The 17,098-nt window shown below is 46.1% G+C and overlaps 1 protein-coding gene across 1 annotated transcript in view; it reads left to right on the plus strand.

Annotated features, from left to right (window-relative positions):
- Window positions 1–17,098, plus strand: part of TANC1 (tetratricopeptide repeat, ankyrin repeat and coiled-coil containing 1) — a 153,271-nt gene that overhangs the window by 116,217 nt on the left and 19,956 nt on the right. The window contains exons 15-17 of the mRNA XM_021703271.2: window positions 4,267–4,503; window positions 6,579–6,764; window positions 9,328–9,406. Coding sequence (XP_021558946.2) covers window positions 4,267–4,503; window positions 6,579–6,764; window positions 9,328–9,406 — 502 coding nt within the window. The remainder of the gene's footprint in view (window positions 1–4,266; window positions 4,504–6,578; window positions 6,765–9,327; window positions 9,407–17,098) is intronic.

Raw genomic sequence — 17,098 nt, forward strand, 5'->3', positions numbered from 1 at the left:
TAACAGACATAGGTGTGAATGCTGTGTCCCCGGCTGAACCCACATGAACGTTGTACAAGCCGGATGGATCAGGATGCCAGTGTTTGTAGTTAAGGAGAACTAGCTCCTACTGATCACAGGGAGCTCTTCCTTTCTGGATGGAGTTACTCTAAAAGAAAGGTGGAGGACAGGGCTGAGTTTAGATTTCACATAGTGAAGAAAGTCATATTAAGAATTTTTGTTTTACTTAGATTTTATAGAAATGAGAGTTGAGGTTACTCTGATAACATTGTTTCATCTTTCCTTTTAGCTAAAAGTGTATCTTTTGGCTTCTCCATAATTAGTAAAATTCTGTAATGATGAGGAAGAAAAATAAAATGGCAATATCTGTTTCCACTACTTGAATGAATTATGGGCACAAAAGTTACTCTTTTAATGTGGAGAAAAGTAAATGGGAAGTATACCCTGTTGTGTACGAGTTCTTAAGACAGTAAATTAAAAGGTACAGTGTAAGAATGTAATGAGCTTGACCCTCCTGAGATCATACTTTCCTTTTCAACATTCTCGCAATTTTAAGAGTTATTTATCTTTGTTTTATGGAACTCTAGTGTCACCTACATCTACACAATGCTCAGAATTCTATAACTTGGTTATAGAATTTTAAGGCTTTCCATTATCCTCTGTTTCTTTTATGTTTCAAGGAAAAAGGGTTTTCACAGAATCTTGAACAAATTACAGTAATTTAAAATTATGCATGCAATTAAGGAACTTTTTTTAGAGAGTATTAAATGTTGTCATACAGGAATGAATGTCATTTTGAGCAATAATTGCAGTTTGCCACTTTGGTAAATTAAAGTGACTTGCTCCAGAATGATTACTTGGTAGATGAATTTTAATTTTACTGGCATGCCAGTGATTTCTAACAGGGTAGTCTCCCCTTGCAGGCTGGGGTCATGCCGGCCCACTGGGGTCCTGGCTGCCAGTGCCTCTAGGCTCCTGCCCAGCCGGTTCTTTTCCTCACACAGTCCCATCAGAGTGGCAGCCAGCCATGAGCTTCCCAAGGCTGTGAACTGGGAGAACTGAGGCTGTGATTCTTCCAGCGGAAGGCAGAGGAGAGGAGAGGAGACAGGAATTAGACGTGGACTTTGGCCTGACTTCCTTTGATGGAAAGGATCCGGTCATATTCTGCATGACAGTCGGGCAGAACACATTTAAAGCGGTTGTGTTGGTGTGAACCTGTGGGGTACTTGGAAAACTGGGACTCCAGTGCTGCTTCTGGTTTTTCATGATCTCATTGCTTTGCCTGTCTCCTTCAGCCCCCTTTTTTTATTTTCTTGGATTCATTAAACCAGACGTTTATAGATAATATTGCCATTTCCAGATGTTATCCAGGGAGAGCTTATGTGGCAGCGAGGATCAGGAAATTTCCATGTAGTTAGGAATAAATGTATAGGATGAACCATGAAACACCTTCCTTGAATGCAGAGTAATCTTAGCTAGAACCGCTACAGCCATTAGACCACGACAGTAATTAGCATTGTGCCCAGAGCTGATCTGTGCCTTTCCCCTGTGAGCCTCTTGTTTTCTCACCTGTCAGATTGGAGGTAACAAAAGAGTCTGTCTCATAGTGATCAGAAACCTCATCAACATGTTACCACTTTTGGAAGAACATTTGGCATCTACTGTGTGATACTAAAAAAACAAAATTCAACCAAAGTAAATTTGAAGATCTAATTGCCTTTATTAAGGGACTCATGAGTAGGGCAGCATCCCACCTCGCAAGCAGAGTGGCACCCGGAGGAGTTGTACAAAATGGAAGGTTTTTATAGGATGGAGAGTGGGGGAAGAAAGTTATAAGCAAAAGTAAAGAAACGATTGTTCCAGGCTAGGTCAACTTGCCTTAGGGGAAAGGGCAGGGGGTCTCATGCAGATTCTCTCATCTTCCTATGGCTGGTAGAGAAGGCCCATGTGACGGATTACCTCATTGGTGCAGATCAGAAAATTCCAGATTGACGGGTTAAAACTTACGTTTCTGGAGGAGGTTGAAACTATAACCAGGTTAGGTATTAAGCCCCGGTTTGGTCATTTGGCATGGCCCAAGTAACGCCATTTTGGGCTGGTGGTTTTCTTTTTAACAGTGGTCAAGTGAGTTCTTTTTATTAATTTTGCTTACTTTCAGGGAACTGCGACTCGGCTGTAGGCACCTGAGAACTTCTGGATGTGCCTTTTGGTGGCTGTTATAGGAGGTGCCCACATCTCCCCTCAAATAAGCAGGAGGTCTCCCTGCTACTCTGTGCTAGTGACAGTGGTGGTGGGGAGGGGGTTGGGGATAGGTAGACCTCTGGGGTGCCAGGCACCTGGCAGGCTCCCCTTCTGTGCCTTCCAGGGGTCAGGGACCTGGGGTCTTGGCCCTTCTAAAGAGTCTGCGGAAGGTGATGGACAGTAGCAATTCGTATTTATTTAGCGCTTATAGGATGCTGAGGGCTGTGCCAAGAGCTGTATGTGTGTGAGGCATGTTCATTTTTAATCTTCACAACAACTCGAAGTGGAACTCTTCTGTCCGTTTTTCAGATGAGGACACTAAGGCTGGGGGCACTTGGTATCATGCCCCAAATCACACAGCTGCTAGGGTGCCTGGCTCTGAGCAAGCCCGTGCTTTGCCGCTACATTTATTTATCACCTGCTGTGTTTACAGCCCCGGGTGCCAACTAGATTCCCTTGGGAGCTCCTGGTACCAGGGCCAAGTCAGAATCTCCAAGGGTGGGCCTCCAGCATTGGAAACTTTGAAGCTCCCAGGGGGGTTCCGTGTGCAGCGGGGTTAAGAACTGTGGGCTAGGGGAAGAGCCACAAACCGATTGGGGGTTAAGTGGTAAAAATACCAGCAGCATTACACCAACGAAGGAAATGTTTTTCCCAAGAAGCAGATGAAGTGTGAGTTGATGACAGATATCTTTAGGAAAGCTCTGCCTCCAAGCACATACCTTCCAAATCAAGTCTTGTAAGGAATCCAGCAAGAAAGTACTAAAAGTACACCTTCCAACATCGTTAACAGAGTACCTGTTGGGTAGAATGGGATGGCATACTGTTGTTGTCTTAGGAGGCACTTGAAGCAAGAGAGATTGAGTAATTTTCTAAAAGTCACAAAGCAAGTTTAGTGGGTGGTGGATGTAGTAATTAGTAGAAAAAGCGGGTTGTTTTCTGGAGTCTTGTGCTGCTGATAATCCCAGAGGCACATGAACATTTTAACATGTTCTACTTTCAGGGACGCTTCTTTGTAAAGAAAAGAGTATTTACCTTTACTTTTGGCTTTACTAGGTCACTGTTAATTATTTAATCCTGTGATGATTATTTGCCAGAAAAGTGAATGTTCTGTTTTTATTTAAACAGTGATTTTTCAAAGTGTGGTCTGCCAACCAACAGCATCCATACCATCTGGGAAATCATTAAAAATGCACAGTCTCAACCCTCCTCCAGACCTAACGAATCAGAAATCTGGGGGTGGGGCCTGAGGATGTGCATTTTAAGTGTCTTTTTTAAATAAAAGGTTTTTGTGGTTTTTTTATTTTTAATTTTGGTTTAAAAAAAACCATAAAATTTAGCATCGTAACTATTTGTAAGTGCAGAAATCAGTAGTGTTAAGTATACCCCTATTACTGTGTAATAGATCTCCAAAACTAAAATGCTGTGCTCATTAAACAACTCATTTTCCCCTCCTCTCACCCCCAGGTAACCACCATTCTACTTCTGTCTCTCTGGATTTGACTTCTCTAGGTAGCCCATGTAAGGGGTCATACAGTGTTTGTCTTTTTGTGACTGGCTTGTTTTTTACTTAGCATCATGTCCTCAAGGTTCATCCATGGTGCAGCGTGTGACAGGACTGCCTTCCTTTTAGAGGCTGGAAAATACTCCATCCACTTCTGTTTCTCCATTCATGAGTCCGCAGACATTTTAGTTAGTTTCCTTCTCTTGGCTACTGTGACTGGTGCCGCCATGAACACGGGCGTGCAGGTATCTCTGAGATCCTGATTTCCCTTCCATTGCATATGCTCCCAGAACATATGGGATTGCTACATCCTGAGGAAACTCCGCACGGTTTTCCAGAGCAGCTACCACTTTAGATTTCCACCACCAAGAAAGTACATGGTCAGTGTATTCCCAGGTCATACTGTTGCACACTCTAGCTTGAGAACCCCGGATTAAAGTAAGGATGCTGCCCCTCTCCGCAAACGCTGTTGTGACCGACATTTACGTGAGAAATTAATCTTGTTGGGGGACATTATTCAACAGGTGAGCCGGCTCCTGATTTTGGGAGGGGCCAACGTGAACTACAGGACAGAAGTGTTAAATAATGCCCCAATCCTGTGCGTCCAGTCCCACCTCGGCCACGAGGAAGTGGTCACTCTGCTCCTGGAATTTGGCGCCTGCCTGGAGGGAATGTCTGAGAATGGCATGACCGCCCTCTGCTATGCTGCCGCTGCTGGCCATATGAAGCTGGTGTGTCTGCTGGCCAAGAAGGGGGCCAGGGTAAGCCGGTGGCATTCCCCAGTGGGTGGCAGTGGGGGGAGTGTCTTCAGAGCCCTGCTAGAATTATTGTCAGCTGGGCCAGCCTCTCTACTTTGTCGAATTGCAACAAATAGAAATTGCCACACAAACAGAAAGGGTGAGCTGCCTGTGTCAGGCAGTGCCCAATGGTGGTGCTCACCTCCACAGCCTAGGGAAGGGAGAGGGTCCTGTGTGTTGCTCATCTGCTCTTAACTCTGCTTTGTACTGCCCAAGGGGAGGCAGAATACCAAGGACACCCATGGCCACTGGCAGCATGAGTGGGGGGTCATCCTTTCAAAAGCCTGGAAATGGTGACCTAGAGCTCAATCACAGATTTTAATACAGCACTGGATTGGTTGAAAAGATTTTAGATGTTTGATGTTTTTCCTTTCTTCTGCCTATCCCATTTCATTCCATGTCTCTCTCTCTCTCAATTTTTTTTTTAAGATTTTATTTGTCAAAGAGAGAGAGAAACATGAGTAGGGGGAGGGGCTGAGGGAGAGGGAGAAGCAGGCTCCCCACGGAGCAGGGAGCCTGACACAGGGCTTGATTCCAGGACCCTGGGATCATGACCTGAGCCAAAGGCAGACGCTTCACCGACTGAGCCACCCAGGCACCCCTCGTGTTTCTTTTTTTAAATAATAAATTGAGTCCTATGGATCTTAGAAGCCACGTGCTTGAGCATGCTTGAGCGCATGACACGGGAGCTGGACAGCCCAGAATCCTCATTTCTCCACCTGCCAGCTAGGATACAGGGCACACTGTGGAGCCTGCGTGCCTCAGGCTTCTCATCTGTAAAATGGGTCTGACAACAGTATCTACCACAGGGCTGCTGTGTGAGCATTAAATAAATGTAACTGTGTTATTAAACAAGTTACTCTAGGACCATTAATGTTAAGAGATTAAATGAGAACAGTGCCAAGCTCACAGTAGACTCTGTTTAGGTTTACTATAAGCATTTTGTTGGGAGAGAGGGGATGTGCAATAGAAATAAATCGCTGGTGTTTGTCTTTATGGTTAAATAGGATATTAAAGTTTCAACAAAGACATTAATTAGGCTATAGTAACTATGGGAGCCTTTTTGTTTTTTCCCTCAAAAATACGTTTCGGACGAATGAACTTTAGCTCACCGAAGAAGGACAGTGTTGCAGTTAAGCCTTCCCAGTGGGTGCCTTTGTGCATGTCTCCATGCCTTCATGTCTACATCTTAAATTGTGGTTTCTTTATTCCGAGGCTGGCCGGCCCCCTCCCATCATAGCTGAAAGCGCTGTGGGAGGAGGCTGAGTGTCATGCAGGTGGCTCCTGCAGAGCTTTTGGGTGGGGGTGCAGAGTGTCCCCAGAATCTGCAAGGCGGTGAGGGTGGACCCTGAGCTCCTCTACCAGTCCAGTATTTCTGGGATTAGACAGGGCAAGGCACATTGTCTGCTGCCTCTTGGACCTTTAGGAGGTAAGCCGCACTTAGACACTAGCCATGTGGCGAGCTGGCCTTCCAGGCTTTGAGGCCCCACTTTACATGCTAACATGTCCTAGCTCACCTGACTGTACATGGCCTCCTTCCCTAGTTACATAGCCCTCAGGGTCCTTTCCTGCTCTTCCCTGTTCATAGCTAGATTTTTCTAGATCCCTGCCTTTTTCTGGCTCTCCTGGTTCAGTGGCTGAACTGCTTTATTTCCCCAAATCCCAGCTTGTCACAGCAGATTTAGTGTGTTCCACTCATGGCAACCAGCATTGGGAAGCCTACGGCTTTGGCTGAGGTTTTGGTCTGTGCCTCCCACGTCTCCCAGAGAAGTTGGAGCTCTAAGTCATTTGCTGGAGAGACAGGAATTGAAGGTGCCCTGTGATTGCTAGACCTACAAAGGGTCCCTCTGGCCTGGAGTCCATTCACTACTAGGAAATCATTCAAATGGAGATTCAGTGCTCCAGAGAAAGTTGCATTGGAATGCGAACGAACCCCACAAGGATCTGCAGTGGGATGTGGTTTGTGCACTTCATTTGGGGTGCACCCGTTTTCTCCGAGGGGAGGTGATACTAAACCGTGACCTTCTCCTGCCCCCCAGGTGGACCACTTGGATAAGAAAGGCCAGTGTGCACTGGTGCACAGCGCACTGAGGGGCCACGGTGACATTCTCCGGTACCTGCTGACCTGTGAGTGGTCGGCAGGCCCTCCCCAGCCGGGCGCACTGAGGAAGAGCCAAGCCCTGCAGCAGGCGCTGACGGCGGCCTCCAGCATGGGCCATAGCTCGGTGAGTCCCGCGCTACGAGGTCCCTCATGGGAAACTCTAAGCCTCACCCCAGTGTGGGTCAGGTGCTTTTTCCAGTCATCTTAGTTGCTAGACTGTGATGCACATATGAAAGAAAATGAGGATTTCAAGAAATGGCAATTGGTTTGACCCACGTGCACAGACCTTCTGCTGGCGTCCCACCCACCCTGGGAGAGAACAGAGTCCAGGGTCTCGGTGCGCATGCGCACTCACGCACTGCTCCCCCTCCCCCACCCAGTCGTGCTATGCTTTCTCTGTTCCTTTTTGGCAGTGTCCCAGTTCCTCGTCTGTTGTACGTTTACCCTCCAGCCCGGCTGTCTTCAGATTTTTTTCTCTTTGATTCATTCTTTTGTCCTTGTGATCTTTTAAAAATAATCACGTGGAATGCTAATTCTAAAGTTGTTAGTGAGTATTTGAAGCATTTTTAAAAATAGGACTTGAAAGTTCTGGTAGCATGTAAGAATGCTTGTCATTCACAGTTCCTGCACTGAAGGAAAGCTTCACGTAGTAGTTAAATAGAGCACTTATTTTTGGTAGGTGTCGGTATTTCTCAGTTTGAGGATTTAATTGTCATCTCCTGACGCATGGGTCTGGGAACTTAATAACATTTTATCTGTTCTCTTCCACCTGTTTCTCACTCTATTACTTTCAAGCAATTAGAGTTGCCAGTATTTGGTAAGATTCTAACCCACAATGATTTTATAGTGAATTTGGGTGCAAAGCCAGCTGGCTGGCTGACTTTTTGGCATTTAAGACACAATGGGAGACACATGGACATGTACATACACACCCATGTGCACACGTGTGTGCATGCATATGCACCGAAAGCTGGCTTAATTGTGGCATTTAACACATTAAAAGTACACGTGGACAGTGTGCTTAAGCCAGCACAATATATTGCAACAAGTGCAGAAATACAAGAGAATATAGCTGTCTTCTGTTAAGACATGTAAAAAAGATTTACAACAATATGAAACAATGCCAACCAACTTACCTATATGTTTTAGCTTTGGAAAGAGTAGTAATTTCATTTCAAAAATACATGTTTCATAGCAGTATGTTAAATGTTACTATGTAATGGGTGTATTATTATTCCTTTAAAATAAAACTGTAAATGTGTTTTTTAATTAGCCATATACGTAGATGCACAGAGAGCACGTTAAATAGACAAATCTGCAAATGGAGATGTTTTTCCTTTTTTAAAGTGCTCCCTAAATCTGTGTGGGAACACAGAGTGTGAAAAATCATCATAGGAAGGACAGTGAATGCCACGTATAGATGTGACCTTTATCTCAACTCCCATTACACTCAACTTGTTTCAGAGCTGGTTGGGAGAAAGGCTGTGCAGAAGCAGCCTCCTTGGGGCCCTAATCTGTCTCCTGGAAGGGGGCAGGGCTCCTTCACCAGAAGACTTGAAGGGTGTATTCCTTTGCTAATGCTGTTGGAACAAGTGACCTCAAACTGCAGTGGCTTCAAATAACACACGCCTATTCTCTTACAGTTCTGGAGGTCCGAAGGCTGAAATTCAGCTGTCAGAAAGCCAGTGTTCCTTCTGGAGGATCTAGAGGAGAACATTTCCTTGCTTTTTTAGAGCTTCTAGAAGCCTTGTATTCCTTAGATAGTGGCCCCTTCCTCTGTATTCAAAGTGTGTAACTCTAACTTATGCTTCTCTCATCCCAACTCCTTCCTCTGACCTTGGTTCCTCCCGTCCCTCTTTTGAGGAGTGTGATTATGTCAGGTGTATGTGAGCTGTACACCTGGATAATTCAGGATAATCATCTCATGTCAAGATTCATAATCACATCTGCAGATTCCCTCTTGTCTTATAAGGTAACATTCACAGGTTTCCAGGATGAGGATGTGGACATATTTGAGGCCATGATGCAGCCTACCACAAAGGGTGTGGATTGGGAGAAGGGAAATAGGGCCTCGTGATGATCTACTCCCGGTGCTGTTGCTCAGGGTGAACACTGGCTTGGGGCTCACATGCTGCCGTTTCCCCACGAGCCAGCACTCCTGCCTCCGTACTTGTGATCCAAAGCGCTGTTTGATAAGGGAGAAGGGAAACGAACTAGGGAAAAGGAGAAGAATATTGTCAGTAGAAAAATCATCTGGATGATACTATTTATTTTATTTTATTGAAAGGGTATATCTTGCTTTGTTTCCTGTCTTTGTGAAAAAAACAGATTCGCCATCTCCTGGCGATTTATGCAGAAACTGCACTTTGTATGATCTCCCGTGTCCTTTGTTGATTAGGCTGGCATATTTGGGTCATGTTGGAATTCATTAGAATTCTGAGTACCTAGTCATCCTGAACAATGTTGCTGAAATTTACTGAGTTTTTTTTTTTTTAATTCTTCTCAAAGTGAAAATGTGAATAGCATATGAATTATGCTTGAAAACAGTTTTCATTATATTTTGTCTCCTTGCGCAGCATGAGATAATCATGGTTACAAAAACAACACCCTCTCTCCTTTAATACATGGGATATAATAAGCACATATGGCTCTGAGAACTCATTAAGTCACCTTGCCACTTCTGACAGGTGGTCCAGTGCTTGCTGGGGCTGGAGAAGGAACACGAAATAGATGTCAATGGCACTGATGCGCTGTGGGGAGAAACAGGTAATTATGGTTCCCCTGCTTGTGGTCTGGGCCGGCTTTCTTGATGGTTTAGCTCCCATTTTGGCCTAAATTGTTTTAAAAAATGACTTGGGATGCACGTAGTCCTATTATTATTATTATTTTTTAAAGATTTTATTTATTTATTTGAGAGAGAGAGAATGAGAGACAGAGAGCATGGGGGGGGGGGTAGGGTCAGAGGGAGAGGCAGGCTCCCCGCTGAGCGGGGAGCCTGATGCGGGACTCGATCCCGGGACTCCAGGACCACGACCCAAGCCGAAGGCAGTCGTCCAACCAACTGAGCCACCCAGGCGCCCCCGTAGTCCTATTATTTTATCCCAAGGCATTTGAAGTGTAGAGCTTTTAAAACTTACCAAATGAGTAGTAAAAACTTTTCTTGAAGCAAATAAAATCATTTTGAATTAGACTAGCAGTTCCTGCAACATCTGATGAATCTCAGCTAGAAATACCGAAATAAGATGGTAGTTTTTGCTTGGTGGAGTCTTCCGTATCCGAACCAACCTGATCTTCTATGAACGATGCAGTCTGAGCAGAGTGGGAACTTCCAGCCTCGTATTCAGATAAATCAAAGGTACTGGGCAAGGAAGGCTGCAGCCAGCCTTGCAGAATGAGAGCAGGACTCCAGCCTCGGGGTGGGGGCACACTTAAAATCCTGACTACAAGCTACGAAATCCCTTTTCACTGTTGTGGGGTATGCATGTTTAACTGCAGTGTGGGAGGGAAGCCTGAGGTGAGTACATTGTAATGAAGATCTGAGTTGGTTACTTGTCAGATTAATACAGATAATGCTGCTTTGAAATTTTCCACTTGACTATTTTGGGATTCAAAAGACAAGACTTCAGGTGATGAGTTGCTATTGAATAGGTGTAACCAAGAGTGTTAAAATGCATTTCCAGGCTGTGTTTTGTGGCATACCTTGGAGATATTACAGGTTCAGCTCCAGACCAGCACAATAAAGCAAATAACACAATAAAGTGAGTCAAATGAATTTTTGGGTCTCCCAGTCCATATAAATGTTCGCCCTACACTGTAGCCTGCTAAGTGTGTATAGTAGCATTACGTCTTTAAAAAATATACATACCTTAATTAAAAAATTTTTGTAAAAAAAGAAACTGTCATCTAAGCTTTCAGTGAGTCATAATCACTGATCAGAGATCATCATAACAAATATAGTAATGAAAAAGTTTAAATATTGCAAGAATTACCAAAACGTGACACAAAGACACGGAGTAAGCAACCGCTATTGGAATTGAAAGGTTGCCACAGACTTTTAATTTGTAAAAAACACAGTATCTGTGAAGTGCACTAAAGTTAGTACCCTAAAACAAGGTATGCCTGTGTCTGAGTTCAGTTTCTACCTGCACAGAGGTATTTCCGAATGCTTCTGAATTATTTAACCAGCCAAATGCTAGTGTGTAGCGTTGATCAGCTAACTCACACTCGGGAAGAGCCTCAGTTGCCCAGCAGGGAGTACAGGTCTGCACTTCCGAGCCTCCTGGTGCCCTCTCTCTGGGGCTGCTGCCTCGGGCGTGGCTTACAAAGCTAGTCCGTGGTACCTCAGGAGGAGGTGGCGTGGGCCCTGGGTCCGGGGAGAAGGCAGGACCCAGATAGGGTTTGATTATGCTTGGACTAAACGTTACAGATTTAAATAGTGTCCTGTATTCCTTGGAGCCTTTCCTCCACCCGTTTAGGCTGCTCTGTAATGTGGCAAAAGCGAAGTGTCCCTCCACAGCCACGCTGTGTTGTGCCTAGGAGTGAGGCACCCGCCGGGTCAGCACATGACTTGGCTTTGTGCTGAGCCAGAAGGTCGGAATCCCTGTGAGGACTGCCCCACCGTGGGCACTGTTTCTGTTTGCTGGGGACCTTGGAAGTAAAGGCAGTTGTTTCACTTCGTGGTTTTGTTTGGTCCTCATTCCTGAGTGTGGTCAGTGGTGCTTTGTGTCTCAAGCGCTCTAGAATGGAGCTTGTTGGTCTCCAGCCACAGCTTGAGGGTGGGATCCCGCAAGCGGTCTTGTCAGGGGTGTGGAAAGATGACAGAATACCTGGAAGCATATGGATAAAGCAGTTCGGTATTTCTTTTTGAACCTTTGTAGAAGTTAATACGGGTCTGCTCAGTATATGTTTAGTGATGGCCAGCTGGGCTTTAAAATACCCGCTGATGCGGTAACCGGGCAGGGTCTCCTTGGTCTGTGTTTGGCTCACCTTCCCATCCTTTCTCTGTGCAGCGAGGCTGCCCTGTTGGTACATGGCAATTACCTGCCCTTCTCTGAGCTCATGGCCACATTCCAGAAGTGGGGGAGCTAAATCTGTGCACAAAATCCTCCCCCGCTTTTTTGCCGGGAGAGGCCCTTGCGTGCCTTGTGTATCTCCTTTATATTGCAGAAGTGTCGTTTTCGTGCCTGTTGCTGATTAGAAGCCACAGGTCGTCCGTGATGACAGCTGACAGCCGGAAAGGGGAGAGCCCAGGGAACAGCAGCCCTGTGGAGGTTCCCTGGTCACTCGGGCCAGTCCCTGTGGGGTGGGTGGGAGTAGGGACAGCCATGTGCCTTCTGTACCCTGGGCGTCTCCCTGCTGATGACCTGGAGTCACCAGATGTCATCACAAAAGGGGTGGTTCCTCTCTTAGGTTGAAAGTATAATAGATCTTAAAGACACTCATCTAAAATAGTAACTTTAATTTGGGGGTTTATTGCCGCAAACCTACAGCTTTTAGAAAACTTACAGGACGTCTACTGGTTTTAAGAACAGAGAGCTTCCATGTATGTAAGTTTCCCTTTCACCCGCATCTGGGCCCATTTGGTTCTCATGTCTGGTTGATGTTTAGAGTCCAGCCCCTGAAAACCTGCTCTGGAGTCTGGTAGCTCTTTCGCACCTGCCCTCCGTGGAGAGGTGGTGGGGCCCGTCAGAGAACACGGAGGCACTGAGGAGGGAGCTGCTGGTGTGGGGCTGAGCCTCTGCTCCGTGATGTTCACAGACATGGCCAGACAATCTCCGGCCTGTGCTTGCTTCCGGGGCAGCCTGGAACATGACCCAACATGACAGGAACCCTTCAGATGCTTGTGTTCTCTCTGTTTCAGGCATTCCTCAGTCGTGACAAGTAATTGTGCTGGCTCCCACGAAGTCCCAACCTAACTGAGTTACTGTTTCCATATCTGTGTTTGTTGTAAATTAGCCCAAACTGAAATGGTTGGAGATGCCTGACTGGTGACCTCATGCTGGTGCAAATTGTCAGAGGAGCTGCGTTTCCCAGCCGCAGGCAACGCTCGAGCCTGTGAGCCTGCTGTCTGAGTTTTGGGTCAGAATGCCTCTTACTTTGTAGGGAAACAGAGGCCCTTCTATTTCAGCCTTTGTCATTTTATGTGCAAACGTGCCTGTCTTGCCGCAGAGCCTTCCCCACCCCTGACTCCGCTGGGTCACTTTGCAGTTAACCATTTATACATTTGGTTGTTGATGTTGTGCATTTGATCAAAGGTTGTTTTCCCTAGATTGTGGGCTTGAAGAGGGCAGACACTTCCCGGTCTCTTGTGTTCCCCTGTGTGAATGGCAACTGTTGTCCCGCAGGACTTTCTGTGGTGTTGGAAGTGCACTCTGTGCTCTCCAGCCTGCTAGCCACGAGCCACTGGCCTTAACTGGTGCTTGTCACTTGGGTGTTGGCTCAGTGCACAAGCTGGTTTATAGAAAACAAGGCCATATGGTTTTAGGGTAGGTGACATTAACCTTGCAGAATAATTTGGGAGACAGTTCGTTGTTGGAGTGGGAGAGGGAAGGATCCTGTTGCTCATAAGGCCCCAGTCTGGCGGTTTCTTTGTGTCTGTCATTGCACAGGTCGTGTCCTGCTGGATTCCAGGCTGGCTTAGAAACTCTTGTCAGGGGGCGCCTGGGTGGCTCAGTTGGTTAAGCGACTGCCTTCAGCTCAGGTCATGATCCTGGAGTCCCTGGATCGAGTCCCGCATCGGGCTCCCTGCTCGGCAGGGAGTCTGCTTCTCCCTCTGACCCTCCCCTGTCTCATGCTCTCTCTCTCTATCTCATTCTCTCTCTCAAATAAATAAATAAAATCTTTAAAAAAAAATCTTAAAAAAAAACAAACTCTTTCCAGAGTCGGCGCTGCACGTGTGCTGAGGGTGGAGCTAGCTGCTGGCTCGCATCTTGGGGAAGACAGCTAGTAGCCACCAGACGTGGCGTGGGCGTGACTGGTAGCCCAGAGCGTGGGTGCCAGCCCATCCCTGTGTCCATAACGTCCTAATGTCCCCCTCCCGCACCACCGGCTCGACTGCTCACCCCACATGTGCTGTGCCCTCACACTGGAAACCCTTCCCACTGCTTTCTAGCTGGCCTTTCCACAGGCCTGAGGCCCAGGGCTCCGTGCCCATCAACAGACTGCTCCCTGGGCTCCCCTTCCTTGATTTCTGCAAGGGGATGCCCTGTCAGGGGAAGTTAGAAGTCTGGCTGAAATCCTTCCTGTCAAGTGTTCTCTTCTGTTGCTCAGGCTATTTCAGTTGGTAAAATACTGTTGGTAAATACTTTCTAAGGAAGTTTAGTCATTGTAAATACTATGGTGTTTTTTTTTTTTTTTAAGATTTTATTTATTTATTTGACACAGAGAGAGAGTGTGTGTGTGTGTGCACAAACAGGGGAGTGGCAGGGTAGGACCTGACTGCCTCTGGAACTTGAACCTGAGGTCTAGCCCTGTCAGCTGGGGCGTTTCCAGGCTGGTTTAGGGGGAGGAAGTACTCACACCTATTTCCCTACTGGACCACGAAGCTGGGTAATGAGTTGTACTGCGTCCTTGATGTTTTCAAAGCTGCCGTCTTATCTCCCTGGAACTGCTTTAATTTCCCACTCTGTGGCTCTGCCTGCCCTCCCAGAGGTGGAGTGACCTTCAGCTCTGAATCACAGGTGGACCCAGGCCATGGATGGCTGAGCTTATCACACTCAAGGCTGCCCCAGAATAAGGTGCATACACCCCAGGGAACAGGATGCCTTATTGTTGGTTTAAAAATGACCTTTTGTGGGACGCCTGGGTGGCTCAGTCAGTTAAGTGTCTGCCTTTGGCTCAGGTCATGATCCCAGGGTCCTGGGATAGAGTCCCACATCGGGCTCCCTGCTCAGCGAGGAGCCTGCCTCTCCTTCTCCCTCTGCCTCTGCTGCTCCCCCTGCTTGTGCGCATGCTCTCTCTCTCTCTGACAAATAATAAATAAAATCTTAATTAAAAAATGACCCTTTGTTCATTCAGATTTTACTTGACAGTTTTTAGAGAGAGGAGGGCTACCACTTGGTAACAGTCTAAAAGTAAATTTAAAACTTACTGGATTGAGTTTGGCATTCTTGTATGTATGGACATCTCAGAGCAGATTTTCAGGTGAGAGGCTGGAAGGAAAAGCGTTTGTCCATTGCTTGTTGGGGCATGTGGAGAGTTTGTGTTAAGGACTTCTCTAAACGTATCCTGCTTAGAAAAGCGAAGTGACTTGCTGTTGTACACCTAGGATACTCCATTTTTGGAGGTCCTCAGAATCTCACCAAGCTGTTGTTGGGGAAATCCTTGTCAAGGCATTCTTTTCTCTGCTAGTGTTTGAGAAAGTGCATAAAATTAGTGGAAATTCAGATTTTGTCAGTCCAAATGAAGGTAGAAGTTCTTGATAGTTTTTGGCCTAAAAGCATGGCAGAGGGGTAACCCAGGACCCTAGAGGGTGTGGGGAGGGAATAACCCGGGATGAGTGTGGTAATCAATATCCTGGAGGGTATGGGAGAGGGAGTAGCTCAGGACCCTCAAGGGAGGGGGGGAGGGATGGGATAAGCTAGGACCCTTTAAGGGGAAGGACAAAGCCCGGTAATGTAGGACCCTGGAGGAGGGGCTAACCTAGGCTCTGGAAGGAGGGAGATGGGCATGAAGGCCACCCTAAAGTAGAGATTTGGGGGTAAGAACTAAGGGAGCTGGGTTTGTCTGTACCCTGTCTTCTTCCTGCTCTGGCAGACCCCTGGGGTTTGCCCCTGGCATGGGTACACTGTGGAGAGCCATTCCTGTCTGCTGATAGGATAGCAGAAATCAGCTACCTGTGTGTGCCTGCAGGTGGGGGGCAGGGAGTGGGACGTGCTGAAAACCCACACAGTGCAGCTCAGGTGCAAATGAACCGGAAGCTTGACCACTTACCGTAAGTTTGTTCGTCGCTTGTAAAATGTTGCTTTTGCTGTGCAGAGAGTCCATCCTTCCTGTGAGTAGTTCCTTACTGTTCATTAAAAAACCGCAACAAACTTCTGCTTTTCAGCATTAGAAACTTGTACTCCTCTGCATTTAGGTAGCTTAGAGCATCTGTACCTACACTGCTGTTCGTTCTTTCACTCCGCGAAGGACTATACGTGGTTCATCTGCACTTCCACAGAAAAGTCCTAATTGTTTCTTTCAAATTCTTATTGAAACGTTTGGATCCTTCCTTCCTTGCTTCCTTCCTTCTAGGCTGAATGTGAACTTGTATAGAATGGTTCTGTGGAAGGGCGTCTGGGCAACTCAGTCGGTTAAGCATCTGGCTCTTGGTTTTGGCTCAGGTCGTGATCTCAGGGTCCTGGCATCGAGCCCCGCTCCGGGCTCTCCGCTCAACAGGGAGTCTGCTTCTCCCTCTTGCTCTGCCCTTCCCCCCACTCATGCTTTCTCTCTCTCTCTCAAATAAATAAAATTAAAAAAAAAAAAAAAAAAGCTGTTCTGTGGAAATGCCCCCTTTAACCCTGACCCCTTGCATGGAGTCCTGCACATAACTATCCTCCCTGCGTGGCCAGCCCCTTAAGGAGAGCAAAACCACACATTATACATGCTTTAAATAATATGGTGTGTAAGAGGATCTATTGGAAAATGTGAGCATTCTAAGCACACTTTAGAAGTGATAGCTCTTAAAAGCTGTGTTCTTCTGATAGATTTTTTAGAACAAAGTCTGTATGACATGTGATTTATGTTGTCCATGTTTTAGGAAATTGTTCTTAAATTGAATTTATGTTATTTATAGTACACATTATTCCTCAAGGGGTTTGAAGAGGCTTATTTGAAATAATACATGAAAGAGTAGGAAAAAACTAAAGTCAAGAATAGGACAGAGGAAGCAGCACAGTATTCCTGCTCCAGTTTTGGCCTTAGGATGCCATGTGACCAGAGTTTGAAGGAAACATAGTCATTGTAGATTATTCTTTTTGTCTGTGGGAGAAAGCTTAACAGTTCTTCAGAAGAAAAGTGTCTTCTGGTACTCTTGTTCCAAAACAACATTCATAGTCTGCTTGGTTAGTTGGATATTTTTTAAAGGAGACTTTCTGGAGGCAATAGCAGAGGAGTTCAGATCTTGGACTTCATATCCTATCTCTGCCTCCCACTAGCTGTGTGACCTCAGACAAATTGGTTTAACTTCTCTGGGCCTTATTTTCCTCATCTGTAATACGGGGTGAGTGATACTTGCCTCATAGAAGTTAGTTGTGTTTAAATGAATGTATGCATTTAAAGGGCCATGAAGTGTCAATGTAGGAAGCGTTTTATAGGTGTCATAGTAGAATATTAATATATGTCAGGATCTTCCTATTTCTACTGAGAGCATGGATCCAGGTTCATTCGACTGTTTGGGTTTAATTCCTGACCGTGATTGGCTCTGGGTTCAGGGCAAATCATGTAACAATTCCTTCACCTCAATAAAAATGTACATAA

The sequence above is a fragment of the Neomonachus schauinslandi genome, chromosome 3 (genome assembly GCF_002201575.2).
Source record: "Neomonachus schauinslandi chromosome 3, ASM220157v2, whole genome shotgun sequence".
Taxonomy (NCBI): domain Eukaryota; kingdom Metazoa; phylum Chordata; class Mammalia; order Carnivora; family Phocidae; genus Neomonachus; species Neomonachus schauinslandi.